This window comes from Homarus americanus, unplaced genomic scaffold (genome assembly GCF_018991925.1).
Source record: "Homarus americanus isolate GMGI-L3 unplaced genomic scaffold, GMGI_Hamer_2.0 scaffold25483, whole genome shotgun sequence".
In the NCBI taxonomy this organism is placed as follows: Eukaryota; Metazoa; Arthropoda; class Malacostraca; order Decapoda; family Nephropidae; genus Homarus; species Homarus americanus.
Window position 1 is genome coordinate 4,888,968 of NW_024726235.1, and position 21,159 is coordinate 4,910,126.

Consider the following 21,159-nt stretch of genomic DNA (forward strand, 5'->3'; position numbering starts at 1 on the left):
TGAGATGTGAGGGAAGTGAGATGTGAGGGAAGTGAGATGTGAGGGCAGTGAGAGGTGAGGGCAGTGAGAGGTGAGGGAAGTGAGATGTGAGGGAAGTGAGATGTGAGGGAAGTGAGATGTGAGGGAAGTGAGAGGTGAGGGAAGTGAGAGGTGAGGGAAGTGAGATGTGAGGGAAGTGAGAGGTGAGGAAAGAGTAGGGTAAAGGAAGTGAAAAGTAAGGGAGGGGGAGGAGTGATGGACGTGAGAAGTGAGGAACGTGAGAGGTGAGGGAGGGGAGGTTTGACTCACCCCCTCACCAGGCAGGAAGACCCACTTATGGCTGACTCACTTTGTTATTACCCGCTGACTCATTGCGACTCAGGTGGTCAGTATGGAGAGAACACAGACAGACAGACAGGCAGACTTGGGTACTATAGAGCCAAACGTGATTACATACAGACAGAAAGACGGACATGATTACAGACAAGTAAACAGACAGACAGACTTGAATACTGACAGACAAATAGAAAGATAGACAGACAGAAGTGAGTACAGACAGACAGATGTGATTGTGGACTTAAGACTGAGGTAATAATTTGGACTTGAAGAGAATTAAAAACAAAAATTGTAAAAGAAAAGAAAGAGCAAATGGAAGAGAAATAACTGATGAAAAACGTTACAGAAAAGGTGGAAGAGGAGTGGGTGGAGGAGGAGTGGGTGGAGGAGGAGTGGGTGGAGGAGGAGTGGGTGGAGGAGGAGGTGGAGGAGGAGTGGGTGGAGGAGGAGTGGGTGGAAGAGTGGGTGGAAGAGGAGTGGGTGGAGGAGGAGTGGGTGGAAGAGGAGTGGGTGGAAGAGGAGTGGGTGGAGGAAAGGGATGATTAGTCAAACCTTCCCTCCCTTACCTATCATTTATTTCTAACTTCCCTCACCTCTCTCTTTCCTCAGCTTTCACTCAACCTTACCTCTCACTTCCCTCAATTCTCACTTCTCTTATCTCCCCCATCCCTCAACCCCTCCCTTCCCTCATCTCTCCCATCCCTCACCCCTCCCTCCCTTTCCTGATCTCTCACCTCTTACTGTCTTCCTCCCTCCAATCCCTCAAACCACTCTTCCCTCACTCCCCCCCCCACCAACCATACCAGCGGTGAAAAAGAAATAAGAAAGAAAGGGAGAAAGCAATAAGCCTTAAAACGTAATGAAGAAAGCGATAGAGAGAGTGTGAATTCAGATTACGAGAGATAGAGAATAAGAGAATGAAATACACACCCACTATATGGCCACATGTGACCAAGCTGGCCACCATGTGCAGTATTGGCCAGACTCGCTTCATGGTTCATCAGTGTACCCAGAAATGCTCCACTCGCGTCATGGTGCGGTGGTGTTGATGACTGCCAAGCTACTGCCATCCTGTCTCTGCCATTCACTGCCTTCTATCGTGTGGTACTTTAACTACACACTAACTATCGTACCTCTCTTAACTACACACTAACTACCTCATAACTACATACTGTGCTAACTACGTGTATTAGCTCTCATCATCATCATCATCCGCATCAAGTTAAGACATCCGCTTTGCATCCTGAAGGAGCTACTTGATACCTTCATCTGTAAGGACGGTCAAGGATCACCCTATGTTGCAAGGCTCGAGGAATTAAGGCGTCTGTGGTTCATAAAGTATACACAAGTGATCTCTTATGATACTCACCCTCATAATTCTCCGAGGGACACTGGTGATTATAGCTTAGAGTATCGTCTTTAATTGAGTTACAGCTTAAAGGTCGACCTCGAAAGAAATAGTATTATATATCCGTTTAGTGAGAATAATGTTTGATACTATGATGTCGTTGACGCCAGTGTAGTGAGTCGATGACGCCAGTGTAGTGAGTCGTTGACGCCAGTGTAGTGAGTCGATGACGCCAGTGTAGTGAGTCGTTGACGCCATTGTAGTGAGTCGACGATGCCAGTGTGGTGGTCGTTGACGCCGGTGTAGTGAGTCGATGACGCCAGTGTGGTAGGTCGATGACGCCAGTGTGGTGAGTCGATGACCGGTGTAGTGGTCGATGACGCCGGTGTAGTGAGTCGATGACGCGTGTAGTGAGTCGATGACGCCAGTGTAGTGAGTCGATGACGCCAGTGTAGTGAGTCGATGACGCTAGTGTAGTGAGTCGATGATGCCAGTGTAGTGAGTCGATGATGCCAGTGTAGTGAGTCGAAGACGCCAGTGTAGTGAGTCGATGACGCCAGTGTAGTGAGTCGATGACGCCAGTGTAGTGAGTCGATGACGCCAGTGTAGTGAGAGTGAAATGGAGAACTGATGTGTTTTGTTTTTATTGCGAAAGGGAGATTTAACACTGAAGTAACACCTATGAATATCTGTGACTTAATTAAGAGATGTTGCCGGATTCTTAAAGACTTTGTGTGTGTGTGTGTGTGTGTGTGTGTGTGTGTGTGTGTGTGTGTGTGTGTGTGTGTGTGTGTGTGTGTGTGTCTGTGTGTGTGTGTGTGTGTCTGTGTGTGTGTGTGTGTGTGTGTGTGTGTGTGTGTGTGTGTGTGTGTGTGTGTGTGTGTGAGAGAGAGAGAGAAAAACCGTGAGAATCGTAATATCATGAACTCCGTGTTGACGTCATAAGACCTTGTCCTAGTCAAGAGCATCCTGGACAGCAACAACTCAAACGATTCATTTCTTATTCGGATAATTAATGACAATCTCATAAGCGGGCGGTAGAGGCGGTCGAGCAACATGTAGCATCATCACTACCATAGGGATGTATGAGTGAATGTTTTGGGTAATGACACTTTCCTAGATTAAGCGCTTATGAATGAGTGTACTGCAGGGGATGGTAACATGCAGTTACATTTGGCTGGTTATTATGAACGAGTCAGTGTGGACCTGTGCAGTTGACGATGGGTAATGACGAAGGTAACACATGTCCCTGGTGCGTGTAAAAAATATAATAATAATAATTATTAACGGTTTATTGAAACAGCATGGCAGCCGGAAGGCTGAAAATATACAGTTACATAATTGGGGAATGGTTCTCTTGATTTACAACTAATCTACTAGTAACATAAGTAATACAAATATGATATATAATAACTAGGTGGGGAGAAGCTCAAACTACAAGGCATTTCAACATAGTGACAGTGCAAAAAGTAAGATTGAACGAGAGTGAATACATTGGTTTATTACAAGTTATTGATAATTTTTACAATGGTTGGAACTGGGCTGTTCATATAATGATCAGTTCGTGCTCGTATGGGCTGGATGTGTGTGTGTGTGTTTGTATTTTATGACTTATGAAATATGAAATGTTATACATGATAGTGTGTATATATATATATATATATATATATATATATATATATATATATATATATATATATATATATATATATATATATATATATATATATTACTATATGCAAATAAATCACTGTAGGTGCGCGTGATCCATGTATAACCACAAGAACACACGAAGTTACTAAGCGCTTTCGTGTAATTCACATCTTCAGGGGTGAGTACAAACTAAGGAGTAATACTTGACAAGGCTAATATATACAGTAGAGGAGAGTGAGATCAAGTCACTTACCTGGCGGGAACCAACCAAACTGAAATATCGGGTCTACCTTTCCTCTCAGCAGAAGAGCAGGGCGGCGGTGGAGGACTCGCACCTACGGTGATTTACTTGCCTATATACTGTATATATATATATATATATATATATATATATATATATATATATATATATATATATATATATATATATATATATATATATATACTTCATATATAGATGTATTTATAAAAGGATGTATTCAGTAACAGTGCAAACAGACATGCAGTATACTCAAACAAACAATGCAATCATATAATTTAAACACTGTATACAAACAATTACAAAGACAAACAATGACGACCTGAGGACTCACTAAATTGTCTCCGAGGCATGTCAGTGTTCTACACCGAGACACAAACTCAGAGCACCGACCCTCGACACATCATGAATCAAGTTGGGATTGTCAACTGTGCACAACTTCGTCCGTCGCCCGCATGCTCATGAAAACTAATGTTCCACTTGTTTAACTTAATTCACTCACAACACCAGCGGCCACACATAAACCTCACAGTAGCGTCGTACAGTACGTCCTCCACCGCCGCCCTACTCGACTGCTGAGAGGAAAGGTGGACCCGATATTTCAGTTTGGTTGGTTCCCGCCAGGTAAGTGACGTGTGCAACTTCTCCAGGAAAATCTGACGAAATATTGTAGGTGTGGAACAGTGTTTAGAATCTTATCTTCATTATCTAATATATAATTCTATTTTTTTAATTATAGAGGAATACTTATATGTTAAACTGTGATGTACTTGTGGAATAGACTACCGAGTGCTATAGTAGGATCGGGGACGCTAGGGAGCTTCAAGACGAAGTTGGATAGGCACATGGAAGTGCTGGGATGGGTGTGAAAGGGATCTGCCCTGTATGGGCCAGTCGGCCTCCTGCAGTATCCCACTTTCTTATGTTCTTATGTTCTTATGTACTCCTGACTAACAAGTGTGTATGGGGTATTTGTTAAATAAATTTCTCAATGTGTTAAAGTTCGAGGGTTAGATATAGAGACATTAATCACTTACATAATGACTCTTAAAATTAGACACAAGTTTATAATTATCCAGACAGGAGCAACAGTAGGTGAACGCTTTAGATGTGTTTGTAACGATGAAAGAAACACACTTCAGTTAGTTGCCCTCAACATGCGTAACGAAGTTAGCTTGGCCATAATCTACGTTAAGCTTCCCTCCACCCACTGGCACCCACCAGCGGCTTCTGTCCTGACTCCTGACAGTTGACTACAGCTCATTTGCCAGGCTGGTTGAGGCCAGTTGCTACATCATCCTTTTATCGCGTTCAATCAGACACTGGATTGAACGTCAAGACCACCTTTACACGCAAGCGTTCCCAGATCACTGTTATATACAACTGATATTAGGATGTACAGTTCTTGGACGAATGTAAATTTAAAATGAATTTGTTACATGACTGTAATTCGCAAGAGAGCAACTGTGTCCTCGTTCATGCATGGGTGTGGGCGAGTTGTGTGGTCCGCCAGGGAGGGAGTAGGTGGGTGCTGCTCCGGGTGAACAGTTGGTTCGGTGGCTGTGTCGTACTTGTTGTGGTTGCGTCCTAGTGTATGTGTCTGTGAAGGGAATAGACCAGAAACTGTCAAGCGATATCAAGAAACTTCAACAAAATCTAGAAAGTTTTATAAAAAACTTAAAGACGCAGAAAATACATCGCTCCTGCCACTCACGTTAATAAATCAAGGTGTTGCAGCTGATAGTTGTGTGTTTTCAGTTATTCCTTTGAATTTGTGTTACGAGACTAATTTATTTACCTATGGAAGCGGTGTTCAGTCCTGGCCACTTATATGTAATCTGATACACAATTTCAACAACCAACACAATTATTAAGTTGAATTGGTCCGAACAGTGTTACAAACTCAAGACCCACGAGTGAAAAATACGTTCTTATTCCCTTTATCGTACATCGTATGCAATGTTCCAAATGTCTCCCTCATTCATCGTCCAATAATAAGAAAATATGATGTTTACGTCACTGAATCGAGAACATTTTGAATAGTTTTTTCGCTTTTTGTCTGTTTTCTTTTTCGTTGCTTCCAGTCGCTAGGTTTTTGACACCATTCTCTTGTGCTGTTGTTCACATACATTCCTCAGAAGTGTCCTGAAAGAGAACAAAAAACATTATTAAATCACTAAGAGACACAGTATGTAAAGCTGAACAAGTAGGTGAATCAAAACAAATTCTAAATATAACAACTGAAGGAAGTTTGCAGAGAGATATAAGAGTGGTTTAAACCTTTCCCAAATTAAGCCAACAGACAGTTCATAAAGTGTGATCTTGTTAATCTTTCTGTTCATATTTCTTACCTATTTCATTATTCAGCTTCAACTTCCTCGTAGCTGGGAAAAGATCACACTACTGAATACATTGTCATTAAGGCCCCTGTACTGAGACTCCTGTTATAGACCCGTATATAATAGCTTCTCTCAGTAACCAATGATCACACAAACTTGGATGATGTTCGCGTCAACCATTCTCTCTCTCTCTCTCTCTCTCTCTCTCTCTCTCTCTCTCTCTCTCTCTCTCTCTCTCTCTCTCTCTCTCTCTCTCTCTCTCTCTCTCTCTTAATCGATCTGATCATTCTTCTTCCCCTCATGTTCTCTCACAAATCTTACCTACATCCTCGTAACTGATCTCACAAACACATGGTATTATTCTCGCTCTGTCGTTCAAAGCCTCAATACCAACACAGCCTGAGTGTTGCCCAGTGTCCTATAAGAGGTCATATACCGTGACTAATGTATCAGACTAAAATTAACAAGTATATTTTTTCTTTTCAAGGGAGTGATAAGACTGACTCTACTTCCTTCAGTGTTTCTTAAGGTGTAGTTGTGTATTATGTTCTTCCAGGATAATAAGAAGGTGTGTGTGTGTGAGTATAATCAGAAACAATAGTCATTAGGTCTCATGTTTAAGCTCTATTACAACGGTACTATTCAGTGAAGTTAGTTATATAATGTTGTAATAATAGCAAGTTGCGGTAGATGTGTCATGATATTGTGACTGCTAGTTTTGAAAGAAATATATGACAGAAATATGTATAATTATGTTTATTGGAACATAGGCAGCAGTGTGAGGTGCCGTTAATATGTTTTTTCCTACTGACTCATTTTACCTCTTGTCTCAGTTACCTGGTGGTGGTATGGTCACCGTCTCCTGCACTGCTCTGAGGACGCCGGTTCGAGAATTCTGGTTACCTCGATAACAAGAAGTGAAGTTGTCTAATGGAGTGACGCATCAAGAGATATATAGTGTGGTGTTGGCTGTTAAAATATACATACAGTGTGGTGTTGACAGATAAAATATACATACAGTGTGGTGTTGACTGATAAAATATACATACAGTGTGGTGTTGACTGATAAAATATACATACAGTGTGGTGTTGACTGATAAAAGATACATACAGTGTGGTGTTGACTGATAAAAGATACATACAGTGTGGTGTTGACTGATAAAAGATACATACAGTGGGGTGTTGGCTGATAAAAGATACATACAGTGTGGTGTTGACTGATAAAATATACATACAGTGGGGTGTTGACTGATAAAAGATACATACAGTGTGGTGTTGACTGATAAAAGATACATACAGTGTGGTGTTGACTGATATAAGCTACAGTGTGGTGTTGACATAAAGCGTCGTGATGGCAGAGACAACATCAGCTAGAGCTATTGACAGGAAGATGTTACCAATGAAAGTTCACTATTTTATTAGGTTTGCAGGTGAGTTATTACGCCAGGTGTGTTTCTCTTTCTGCTCAGGTATTTGTATACGTATTGGTATCTATCTATCTATCTATCTATCTATCTATCTATCTATCTATCTATCTATCTATCTATCTATCTATCTATCTATCTATCTATCTATCTATCTATCTATCTATCTATCTATCTATCTATCTATCTATCTATCTATCTATCTATCTATCTATCTATCTATCTATCTATCTATCTATCTATCTATCTATCTATCTATCTATCTATCTATCTATCTATCTATCTATCTATCTATCTATCTATCTATCTATCTATCTATCTATCTATCTATCTATCTATCTATCTATCTATCTATCTATCTATCTATCTATCTATCTATCTATCTATCTATCTATCTATCTATCTATCTATCTATCTATCTATCTATCTATCTATCTACTGTATATATCTGTTTAACTCTGTCTACATATATGTGTGTATGTATGTCTCTCTGGTACAGGTGTTTGGACAGGTACTAATTAACCTTGATTAACTAGTAACTCACCTCATCCCTCAGTATTACAGTACAGAGTTAATTTACCTGAGTGTACGTGCATCTTACTCCTACAGGTGTTACAGTGAGTGCCAAGGTAACACACTTAGAGAGATAACCGAGTCTTAATATTGTTACAGGTACAGGCCCTCTGATACCTTTCCTCTCAGTGATCGCCCGGCAGAAGGGAGTGTCTGAACAGGTGGTGGGTGTCATCTGGATGGTGTTACCCTTCAGCAGGTAAAGTCCTATTAACAGTACTTTGTGTCTTTCGTGCTAACCTTCTTCAGGATGATGTTGTTATCTGTGGGTGTCTAGTCTGGTGCTCGATGTAGTTCAGTTAGGCTTTACTGTTTGTGTCGGTGAGTGTCGCCAGGTGGCTCTTGTCGTGTGTGTTGAGTCGGTATAGATGGTGAGTGATGTCAGGTGGCTCTTGTCGTGTGTGTTGTGTCGGTACATTGAAGTACAGCAGGAGGCGTCACTGGTTAGGTTATCCGAGTCACGTAAAAGATGATAGAAATATCTTCGTGGACTGTCTCTTTTACTGTCATTATACAGTTTTTTATTTTTACTACAATACGTAAAATTTTCAATATCCACTTAGTTAGGTTAGGTTAGGTTACATACTTATGTTGGGTCAGATTATGTTAAGTTACGAAGGCCTTCGACTCGGTCAACAGGGAAGCCCTTTGGTGGACCCTCAGCCGTTTTGGTAGCCCACCAAAATTCATTGCCATAGTGAGGCAACTCCACGATGACATGAACGGCAGTGTCCTGCACACTGGCACCCAGTCTGAGTTCTTCACCATACAAACGGGGATAAAATAATGATGTGTACTGGCACCAATTCTCTTTTCCATTTTCTTGGCTGCCTTCCTTACTCGTGTCAGTGTCAAGTTAGCCGGCAAGGTGGACATCGAGTACCGGATGAAGGGTCTTTTCAACATAAGACGACTCCAGGCAGGAAAAAAGGTGTCGGCAGCTTCCATTACTGAACTTCAGTATGCAGACGACCTCACCATTGTCGCTCACACTGAACGCGACCTACAAGAGATCCTGATTACCTAAGCAGATGCTAATGCACACTTCGGCCTTAAGGTGAATGAACGTAAGACTCAAATTCTTTTCAGCCTGCCCCTGGTTTAGCCACACCTCCACCATCCATCCAGCTTGACGGTACTACCCACTCTAATGTTACCCACTTTCAGTATCTCGGTTCCCATCTGTCCACCACTGCGGACATCGATGGAGAGATTCAACTTCGGACCCGATGTGCATCTCGAGCCTTTGGTAGACTCTGTACCTGTGTCTTCAGCTGTAGGGAGCTGAAATTATCTACAAATATACACGTATATCGAGCAGTGGTCCTCCCCACCCTGCTATCTGACAGCGAGACATTGGTCACAAACAGGAGGTACCTTATGGCACTTGAAAATTTTCACCAACGTAGTCTACATTCCATCCTCCAAGTTCGCTGGGAAGACAAGAGAATAAATGCCAGTATTCTCGCTGACACCAACTGTGGGAGCATCGAGGCTGCCATTATCCATGAACAATTATGTTGGACTGGAAATGTTATCCGCATGGACGACAGTAGACTGCCAAAACAGTTACTTTACAGTCACCTAACGAATAGTAAACGTAACCCTGGCGGGCAACTGAAAAGGTATAAAGATAGTCTTAAAACAAACCTGAAAAATGCCAAAAAGACCCTCTCACCTGGGAGACGATTACTCTACTTTCTACACCATAACGTTTGGAGGAGCACCACACGAAAAGGTGTCAATACACTCGAGTTAGCCCGACTGCAAACCGATGCAGACAAGCGCAACGCCGGAAAGACGCTGATATACTGTAAGCTACATACAGTGTGGTGTTGACTGATATAATATACATAGTGTGGTGTTGACTGATATAAGCTACATAGTATGGTGTTGACTGATATAAGATACATACAGTGCGGTGTTGACTTATATAAGATACAGTGTGGTGTTGACATAACGCGTCGTGATGAGAGAGACAACATTAGCTAACGCTATTGACAGGAAGATGTTACCAATGAAAGTTTACTATTTTATTAGGTTTGCAGGTGAGTTATTACGCCAGGTGTTTTTCTCTTTCTGCTCAGGTATTGTTTATTTGTATATATGTATACGTATTGGGCATCTATTCATCTGTCTGTATATCTGTTTAACTCTGTCTGTCTGTGCAACATCTGTGAACGACTTTACCGGTTCACTAACGGCCTTTTTAGTCATCTCAAAACTCACCAACGAAAGGTGACATCCCTAATAACTCATATTATTGTATCATAGCTGGATGATCGTCATAATCGATTCCGAGTGACAGCAAAGTAGTAGTAGTAGTCTAGGTTAGGTTTGGTTATGTTAGGTTAGGTTAAATGATTTCAAATTTTCTATAATACCCACAAGGGTTTATGTTCTACAGCCTGGTGACCAAGACGTTTGTAGGGGCTCTCGCTGACTGCTTGAGGGCACATCGCGTTATATTCTTGAGCGGCGTTGCCCTTATGCTGGCGGCTCTCTCAGGCTTATACTGGGTGCCTGATGTCCCCACACACTGCTCCAACACCACGCTCCTTCCGCAACCTCTCGCAGATACCGTTACTTCCCATGACTCTCTGACCTCCCATGACTCTCTGACCTCCCATGACTCTCTGACCTCCCAAGACCCTTTGACCTTTAATGCTTATATACCCACCAGTATCCCCTACATGACCCAAGGTGACCCTAGTAACGATAGTCATGCCTTACCGAATCTCTCTGGGGTGGAGGTCGGGGGTAATGAGGCTGGCGATAAATTACTTCCTGGGCCTCCAACAGCCAAGTGTTTAACCTCAGCTCAGGGACACACAGGTAACGAATGGAATAATGCATAAATAAAATAAGAAAGACGAAACGTAAGAATGAAAAATGAAAAATAATTAGATGATGAAATAGATTTGATATAAAAAGAAACAGGTACATGAAGAAAAAAAATCCATTTATAGTTACTTGAGAATTAAATAATGAAGATTCGATTCATATGCTACACACCCCCACTCAACCTTCACGCACACACACACACACACACACACACACACACACACACACACACACACACACACACACACACACACACACACACACACACACACACACACACACACAGACTAACACTCCATGACTAACTCTCTTGGTGGTTTCTTGTTGGCAGTGGAGCATCTGTCTGCAGGAGTACTGATAACGCGACACGAGTTCTGGATGTTGTTCATGTGTCTTCTGCTGCAATATTGTGGCCATGTTACCGTGATCACCATGCAGGAGACAGTGTGCTTCCAGATGCTCGGTAAGTCGGACCAATAACCTTATCCCCTCCCTTCTTCCTCCTCCTCCACTTTTTTTCACCCTTCTCCTCCCCATCTTCCTCCTCCTCCTTACCCTTTCCTCCTCCTCTTCATCATCATCATCATCATCATCATCATCATCATCCCCTTCCTCCTCCTCCTCCTCCACTTCTTTTTCATCCTTCTCCTCTTCTTCCTCCTCCTCCCCATTTTCCTCCTCCTTCTCACCTCTTTCTCCTCCTCTTCATCATCATCATCATCATCATCTTCCTCCTCCTCCTCCTCCTCCTCATCTTAGCCTTTCATCTGGTGACAGTAGAACTCTCCCTCAGACACACTTCTCTCCTACGCAAGAGTTCATAGTCTAAATGTAAAATTAATGAGCGTTTCCAAAATCCCTATATGAATATTTTCCTCCTCTAGAAGGTAAAAAAACTGTCAAGTGTGTGTGTGTGTGTGTGTGTGTGTGTGTGTGTGTGTGTGTGTGTGTGTGTGTGTGTGGTTGTAAGTAGCGACGTACACACATGATCCAGGTGGTGTGATTGCAGGTGAGGCGCGACACAGGTACGGGGAGCAGCGGCTGTGGGGGACAGTGGGCTGGGGCATCTCAGCTATGGCATCAGGGGCGCTCGTTGACTGGTACTCTAAGGTGAGTGTCAACCATACCTTCCTACTGTACTTCCTTCTTGCTACCTGTGTATACTTTGTTGGTTAATTCCTTTATTATGCGTGAAAAAAGTAATAGTAATTTTATATATTTTTTGGTTTGTCTTTGATATGAATAATAGTTTATATGCAGAACATTTTTAGTACGTGTTTTTGTTTTTCCTTCTGACTATGAATCGATTTATTTTTTCCTATAGTTTTAAAATTTATTACTGTTTCTCTCCTTTTCTTCTATTTTATTTATACTTACTCTCCTGTAGTGTAGTCTATCATAATTAATTAACCAACTACAGCAGGTAAATTAACTAAAGGCTCAGTCCATTTCTTAGTTACAATAAATTTTACCTCTTATTGTCGTCACACTTGTCTGTCGTTGAACTCAGCACGTGTCGTCTTTGCAGGGGTCGCAGCAGAAGGACTACTTGCCAGCTCACCTCATGACGGTGGTGTTCTTGCTGGTGGACCTGGTGGTGGTGGCGCGACTCAGGTACCGTGTCCCTGAGAAGAAGATGAGTCCAAAGACTCTTCATGGTGCTCTCTGGCGACCCCATATTCTCCTCGTACTGGTGAGATGTACTGAGTCATACTGGTTAAGTCCCTTGAGTCATACTGGTGAAGTGCCTTGTACTGGTGAAGTGTCATACTGGTTAAGTCCCTTGAGTCATACTGGTGAAGTCCCTTGCCTGGTGAAGTCATACTGGTGAAGTGCCTTGAGACATATTGGTGAAGTCCCTTGAGTCATACTGGTGAAGTCCCTTGAATCATACTGGTGAAGCACCTTGAGTCATACTTTTGAATGGCCCTGAGTCATACTTTTGAATGGCCCTGAGTCATACTGGTGAGGTGCCCTGAGTCATACTGGTAAAGTTCTCTCATACATGTAGAATCGTATACTGTGTTATTTACTAGTGAAAGATTTTATTCATTGTTTCTCCATCAGAAATATTGTTTACTGAGAGAGGAGTCTATGTGTGCTTATGGTCAGTGTGTTATCAGGTTGTCGTTTGGGGCTGGAGAGTAAAGGTTTGTCAACTTCTGGGGAAAAGTTTCTTGTTGAAGGTACAGTTGGTGAAGAGTGTTTATTTGTACTCTACCTGGACGCATATACGGTATACCTTACCTAGGTCTTCATACAGCTGTTGTCTAGTGTAGTTAGCAAAGTTAGTTCGTGTTAAAAGACCTTTATAGCTGAAGGCAAAGAAGTACACAAACAAATCGTATGAGTGTAACGTTTCCAGAATTCATGCTAGATATATTCATAGATGTGTCAGTCATATATCCCTCCCGTGGTAATGGTTATATTCATCCTGTGCTCCGTGGTGATACAGGTGACCCTGTTGGTAATAGGAAACACCTGTGGAGTCTTATGGACGTTCCATCTCCTGCTGGTGGAGGACGTGGCGCGCCTCTGGGACCCTCACTTTCCACACCTCAGACTCCTTCAGGGCCTTACCCAGGGCGTTCAGTGCTTTCTGGCTGAGGTGCCCTTCTTCTTCCTTGCTGGTGAGTTGACTTCCTGCGTTCCTCAATCATCGTCAGTCTCCATATTTCGTGCCTTAAGACTATTTACTCAGGCAGTAGATGTGAGTAAGTTTTGAGTTACAGAAGACTCAGTGTTGTGTTGTTCCCTCTTCCTTGTCTTGAGGGAAGAGGAACTAGAAGCTGCATTTAGCAATGAATGATTATCGTGTGTACAGTTTTAATTTCTTTTATATCATCAACGTCTCTTGTTTTGTCCATCTCTGTGTGCCTCTCTCGCATTATTGCATGAATTAATATTTCGTTCACCTCCCTGCAGGTCGTATCGTCAAGAGGATTGGCCACGTGAACAGTTTATTAATTTCACTGGTGGGGTTCGCCGTCCGTCTCAGTCTCTACGCCGTCATTACTAACCCTTGGTGGTTCCTCCCGGCTGACCTCCTTCATGGCATCTCTTTCGGCATCGCCTACCCCACCTTCACCGCCTACGCCAGCCTGGTGGCTCCTAAGGGCGCCGAGGCTACCACCCAAGCCATTTTCGGCGCAGCGTTCTTCGGTGGTAAGTCTGTTTAAAGATGCATTTAAGAGCAGGCGCTCGTCTCCTGTTCCATGGGTCGGTGGTTCGATCCCCAGGAACACGTAGTTCATTAAACTGCAAATGGCTACCTAAGTTTACAACTTGGGGAAGTGAATGCTGTCGAGAGCAGTACCAGCCATGCTGTGTTGTATCCACACCGCTTCGAACGGGCAGTCATGCCTATGGACTCACTTGCTCTTTAAGAACAGGTTGCTAATTGTGTCTTACATAGCCATTGAATATTCTATTTCACCATATATTTATAACCCAGAAAGCAAAATTTAGACTTGTACAACAAAAGGGCGTTTTTCAGAGTCTAATTTGGCTTTATTTATGCTTAGGTTTTTTTTTATACATGCAAATATCCGTATATAATAAATCACCTAAGCTAAGATATACCCCCCTGAGGCCCTCTGTGGTTCATGGCTTGGAGGTGTGAACAGTGATAGTGTGTCTGAAGAAAATGTCCACAGTAATTAGTTAACATTACGCAAAGACCACACGAGTCTTCAGTGTGAGTGTCAGCTGTCAGCAACATCTGTCTCACTCCCTGATGTGTGTTGCTTCATCCTGATTACGTCACTGCAGCAACAATATCCTCTCATGTAATCGTGTTGACAAAAGAAAACACTGACGTTCAACCTAATAATAATGATTATTACTGATACAATGAGAAGATTTCACTTGGTGTATTAGCTTTCATAAATGGAATGGCGGACATTACCTAGATTATTGAAGTCTTTCCAATTTTTTCAATAACAATAACAGTAACATTAACATTTGCAATACCAATAAAAGTAAAAAAAAAAGTATACGGTCATATGCTTTGAACCAGGAATAGATACCAACTTACAGCCTGTATATAAGCTAATTTAAAATCTAAGCTGACGAGAGAAAACGATAATCACGTTCCCATAATCTGTTTAAAATTATTCTTGGTATCTTTAATAACTAATATGTAGTTCTTTAACACACATCAACTATCAAGCTTTAATAACACTAACCTTATAACTAGATATTTAAGTTTATTCTATATTTCAAGGACATCATAACAAACTCGTTGGTAATTGAACAGGCGAACATATTCTTCACGATGTAATTCCTCACAGGATCGGGACTGGGCGGGTTGATCGGTGGATGGTTGTTTCAAGGGATGGGTGGTCGGAGAACCTTCCTCGCGGTCGCCATATTCAACGGGATCTACGCCCTAGCCTTCATATCTCTACACACTCTCATCAGCCGCCTCTGTCCCGGGAGCCCTCAACACGGTAGATGACTTACCCAGCACGATCTATGTTTCTTCCGAGTATTTTATCTTCCATTATATTAGTCCTCTACCCTGTTCTTATTTTCGTAACTTATGTTTATTTTTTGTTTATTTTCGCTTATTGATTACATTGTTATTTATTTATTTATTTATTTAGATTTCTTGTTTGTTTCCATTGTTGATATAATGTTATTACTGCGCTTCAACAACGAAAAACAATTATGAGCGGTAAAACTGTATATTTTGTTTTCTTATAAGCAATAGTTCTCAAGTATTTGTTAATTTGCCATCGTAGCCAGCTGCCGTATGTACTGTATATAAATAAATGTGTATGTTTAGGATTGTGTGTCAGTAGTCATCAAGAACGAGTTTTTTTCCCCACTTTTTGTTCAGGTTATATAACATCATTTCTCTGAACCCACCATCACAGCCGCCCACGCTCCCTGTAACACAATACTTCCTCATGAACATTATCTTGTCGCCTTATATATTAGTGTTTGTTTTATTATGTACTGTATTTTATCATGAAAAGTTTTGAATTTTAGGGTTTCTATTTTAAGTAATTTCTAGCTATTTGTGTAATACGAGTGTGAAACATATATGTATTTTTTCACACACACACATACACACACATACACACACACGTTTTATTATTCTGTAGGAGTCACGTTATTTACACAGCATCTAAATCTTGTTGCCTCATTCCAGAAGTAGACAACGGAGAAGCAAGTGAAGGAGGGGTGAGGCACGAGGAAGGGGAAGAGGAGGAGGAGGAGGAGGAAGAGAAGGAGGAGATGAAGATGGAGGAGGTACGTCTGGTTGATCGTGTAGAGAAACAGCCTCGTTTAGTCCCAGGTGGTCGAGTCCAGACTACGTGATGTCTCCTGATACTTAAGACATCTGTTTTATATTGTCACTTACTGCTAGTCGTCATAGATGGCTCTTCTGTAGACATATTTATACAAGTGAAAATAAAATCAGACATGAAGTAGAAATAAAGATGGTAATAGTAATTGTAGTTATTTTTTTTTTTAGTTAATGAGAAAAAATATACATTGGTTAAGTTGCCAGATGAACAACAAAGAAAGAAGTTGTTAAGGTTGTTTAGAGATAATTCAGTGTAAGAGATTAAGATTCCTGCAACCTCATATTCCGTACCTCCTTATCTGTAGTGTATGTTCCTCGACGGTGCCGTTCTGTGTATGGCTGGAGACAATGGTAAGTTAGTAAGAGTTGCTAAGGAAATGATGATGGCAGTTTCCTCCCTGTTAATATCTCACAACAGTTAATAGTCAAGCTAAACAAAATGTTAAAATGAAAATAAAGTAAATATTTTATTCCTTACAGTACATGTCTGATTAATTTGGCTATCAATATTACACATGGTTATGTATTTACATACCGTCAATATACTAAGATATGTGCCTTATGTTCTTTTATATCAGTCACCATTGAAAGAACGATTTGGTTTTCTATGAAATATGTAAAAAGATGTTTGTCCCTTGAAATTAGTTTATTTTGTGTATTTAGTGTGAATTATATTGGTTCAATGTAATTTCTAATATTTTGCAATCATATAATATTATGTACTTATACAATACTTATACAAAGAAGTTTTGAGTTAACAATCTAGTTGGAGAAGATGTATTGTTGTTTACATGGGAGATGCTCTCTCCTCCAGGGTTGAATTCAGGGTGTAGATGTTAGATCAGGACAGTGATTGTATTCTTGTTTCATCCATTGTATATCCTGCATTTTGTTATTAATTTATTACCCAGCATTTAGGGTGAATACTAGGTGATACATCTGTGAATGGAGGAAGAGCCTTATTGTGAGATTAAGATTAATAATTTACTAAATCATTTGGGCCACATGGCCATGAAGTGTCAATGTTTATACACTGTTTTGGGCCGAGGAGTTGGAGCGATGCTGAAAGAGGAAGGTTATTCAGTAGTGGCCATGACAATACTGAATCAGAAACAAGTGTATATACTTCTACTATATAGGATATCCAAGGATCTACACACAACTAAAATATGGATCCTATGTTGGTTTCTCCTCTGATCTTATTCCTGTTCCTTCACGAAATATTTATCTAGGAAGACAGGCTATATGACTCAAGAAAACTAACACTTATACGATGAATATTCCAGTTAAAGATATATGACCCTTTTGTGATTGGTCTTCGTTTAGTACAGAAGACCAAAGGTTAAAAATGTACCTTTAATATATAATTGTAGTAGTGTGAGGCTGAGAGGGGAGTTCAATGTGGTCAGGTTCTGAGTCAAAACTTACAGGGTGTTGGTGAGGAGTAGAGTGCAAGTACCAACCAGGCAGTGTGATGTAAACTGTACCATTAAGTGTACCCGTATAGAATTACAGATGCTTTATCTATCTATATAAAACAAAGAAGTATGTCTGTTTGTGTGTCCGCACGAGAATCTCGGAAACTACTTTACCCATCTGTAGTGATGATGGATGGTGTTATATGTAGTCATGATGGATGGTGTTATATGTAGTGATGATGGATGATGTTATATGTAGTGATGATGGATGGTGTTATATGTAGTGATGATTAGACAATAAAATAATAACAGTTTAATGCTAAAAAAATATACTTTGCTGTACCGTTGTAGTGAAAAACATGGTGGAACTTACTTGCACCGCTAATGAACTATTATTGATGGAAGAAGAAGTTTTGGGGACTGAACAGTGAGACAATGTGGAGCCTCCCGGAGGGTGGAGTCCTACAGTGGCCTAGCAAATGAGCCGCCCGGAGGGCGGCGTTTCTGCTAGAACATAATAGAGGTAAAGTTATGGTTTTTATTTACCATGAGGGAAAATGGATGTGAGGAGGGTGAGAAATAACGCAGTTGTGTGAGTGGGGGTGTGTGTGTGTGTGTGTGTGTGTTATCCCGTTTACTCAAAGGACGGCCGTAACTTAACCAAAAGATAATGTTAATAATAATTTGAACTTTTCATCAGCCATAACATCAAATGAAGACATTAATTAACTGAAATACGTCATTTTAATCTTGGTTGCAAACGCCCGTCGTGTTGACGGTGTGTAACTACCAAAGTGATTGTTACTCTTACAACGCTCGTCACACGACCAAGTATAGCATGTAAACAAACTCGTGATGCATTGATGAGTGACTCGGAGTGAGGATGGTTCAGTCTATCACAGTGCTGCCGTTTAACAAACTCGTGATGCATTGATGAGTGACTCGGAGTGAGGATGGTTCAGTCTATCACAGTGCTGCCGTTTAACGGAAATTCGTCTGCTAGACGGCAAAAAAAATAAATTCGATGACGTAGTCGGTAAAACACAGTCGGAATTACGGCAGCCCTGCAGGGTCTGTCAGTGTCGTCGGAAGAGTTAAACATTTCGGAATTGTTTTTGTTTTATGCGAGTATTGGTGGCGTTAAGAGCTCTCGCAGTGTGATAGTTGCGGTGGCTGGCAGTGTTGAGGCTATGGTGTCGGGATTACTGTGGTATTTAACAAGAATCGTTTAAGATTAAGAGGAGTGTGAACTTGGAAATATACCCGCTGTGGCTACCACTGTGGAGTGGATGCCTACCTGCTGTGGAATGAAGGCCTACACGCTGTGGAGTGAAGGCCTACCCACTGTGGAGTGGGGTCCTACCTGTTGTGGAGTGAAGGGCAATCCAGCAATCGTCATCGGATATCGGGTTTTACATAACGGAGTTTGTTCCCACGCAGCACCCGTAAAGGTTAGTAAACAATAAAATAATTAACTGATTGAGAACTAAGTCAACTTTTATCACCGGTGTTATAGTCAGTTGTGCTTAGAGAATATTCTTTTATCCTTTACTCTTTGTAAGTTAAATTTAAGAGAACGACCAATGGATCATTTAGAAAACCGCGGTCTTATGTTCTCTTGTTTTATGATGGAATTTTCACCAAGGAAATAAATCTTACTACCCTTCTCTAACGTTATATATAAAATATTGTCCGAGTAGTGACCTATTAAAAGAAAAACGGTAAGAAAACGAATTTGGTAAACTAATAATAATTAATACCTCTATGTCCCGAAGACCTGTGCCTTGGCTGGCTCATGTATACCAATCTTTCCGACTTGATATCACTGAAGTTTTTTCCAATTGAATTATTTGATAACTAAAAGTTCCTAAAATCTTATCTATCTATATAAAACAAAGAAGTATGTAATAATAATAATAATAATTAATGGTTTATTGAAAAAGTTCTGCAGCCCGAAGGCTGAAAATATACATTGGACATAAATGACTTATTACATACATTGGTGGTTTAACAAAAGCCTTCATTAGAGAAAGGTAAAGGAACATACAGTGAACATACAGATTAATGTAGGATTGTATGTGTTGAACAGCAAACACGTAGTGTAGTAACTCCCTCCCAGATGGTGTTAGGAGGGACCTCACGTGATGCAGTAGTTCCCTCAGATGGTGTTATGAGGGACCTGACGTGGTGTAGTAATTCCCTCGCAGATGGTGTTATGGGGGACCTCACGTGGTGTAATTACCTCACAGATGGTGTTATGAGGGTCCTCACGTGTAGTAATTCCCTCACAGATGGTGTTATGAGGGACCTGACGTGGTGTAGTAATTCCCTCACAGATGGTGTTATGAGGGGGCCTGACGTGGAGTAGTAATTCCCTCAGATGGTGTTATGAGGGGGCCTGACGTGGTGTAGTAATTCCCTCACAGATGGTGTTATGAGGGACCTGACGTGGTGTAGTAATTCCCTCACAGATGGTGTTATGAGGGGGCCTCACGTGGTGCAGTAATTCCTTCACAGATGGTGTTATGAGGACCTGACGTGGTGTAGTAATTCTCCACAGATGGTGTTATGAGGGGCCTGACGTGGGTAGTAAGTCCCTCACAGATGGTGTTATGAGGGACCTGACGTGGTGTAGTAATTCCCTCACAGATGGTGTTATGGGGGGCCTCACGTGGTGCAGTAATTCCTTCACAGATTGTTATATGTGTGAGGTTTGGTCCCAGGCCTTCCTATCGTAGACGGATTAACACATCGCTGGTTGTTGTTGGGATCTCACAGGCCGTTGTCACTGGTGCCTGGGACCTCACTGTGAAGGTTTAGCTGGTTAGACTGTTGCTGTTGAGTTGTTCTCACTGACTTAAGCACTGTTCACCACTGTTCACCTCTGTTTAACACTGGTCATTCCTTTCCTAAATGAAATTGTAACTTCTGGCGAGAACTTGTTGATATTCCGGTGGGAGGAGGGTTCAGGGAAGGGGTTGGTATGGGCCAACTAACAGTTGACCTGGCTGCTGAGAGGACAGGTCGTCTTGACCCTTCGGTGGTCAGGATGTCTGTTGTGTGTGTGTCTGTGGGTGGCACGAGAATCTCGAAACTACTTACCGATCTGTAGTGATGATGTATGGTGTTATATGTAGTGATGATGATGTATGGTGTTATATGTAGTGATGATGGATGGTGTTATATGTAGTGATGATGTATGGTGTTATATGTAGTGATGATGATGGATGGTGTTATATGTAGTGATGATGGATGGTGTTATATGTAGTGATGATGGATGTTATATGTAGTGATGATGGGTGGTGTTATATGTAGTGATGATGGATGGTGTTATATGTAGTGATGATGGATGGATGATATATATGTAGTGATGATGGATGGTGTTATATGTAGCATGTGATGTTATATGTAGTGATGATGGATATATGTAGTGATGATGGGTGGTGTTATATGTAGATGATGATGATATGTAGTGATGGATGGTGTTATATGTAGTGATGATGGATGGTGTTATATGTAGTGATGATGGATGCTGTTATATGTTGTGATGATGGATGTTATATGTAGTGATGATGGGTGGTGTTATATGTAGTGATGATGGATGGTGTTATATGTAGTGATGATGGATGGTGTTATATGTAGTGATGATGGATGATGTTATATGTAGTG

General features: G+C 41.3%; 1 protein-coding gene across 10 annotated transcripts; it reads left to right on the forward strand.

Moving 5' to 3' along the window:
- The first annotated feature begins 4,100 nt into the window (after nt 1–4,100).
- On the forward strand, nt 4,101–16,223 carry LOC121865467 (major facilitator superfamily domain-containing protein 6-like). 10 transcript variants are annotated; one of them, XM_042364926.1, is made up of 12 exons: nt 4,975–4,990; nt 6,402–6,492; nt 6,748–7,344; nt 8,011–8,110; nt 10,319–10,746; nt 11,087–11,218; nt 11,765–11,865; nt 12,284–12,448; nt 13,211–13,385; nt 13,681–13,920; nt 15,048–15,206; nt 15,914–16,223. In XM_042364926.1, exons 3-12 carry the CDS (start codon nt 7,266–7,268, stop codon nt 16,081–16,083), a joined length of 1,749 nt encoding a protein of 582 aa, XP_042220860.1. In that variant the 5' UTR covers nt 4,975–4,990; nt 6,402–6,492; nt 6,748–7,265; the 3' UTR covers nt 16,084–16,223. The 10 variants fall into 10 exon arrangements, with proteins under 10 accessions (XP_042220863.1, XP_042220862.1, XP_042220860.1 ...); XM_042364921.1 differs by lacking the exon at nt 4,975–4,990 and adding an exon at nt 5,129–5,303; XM_042364925.1 differs by lacking the exon at nt 4,975–4,990 and adding an exon at nt 5,129–5,303 and having other exon boundaries at nt 6,402–6,482.
- Nucleotides 16,224–21,159: the final 4,936 nt, after the last annotated feature.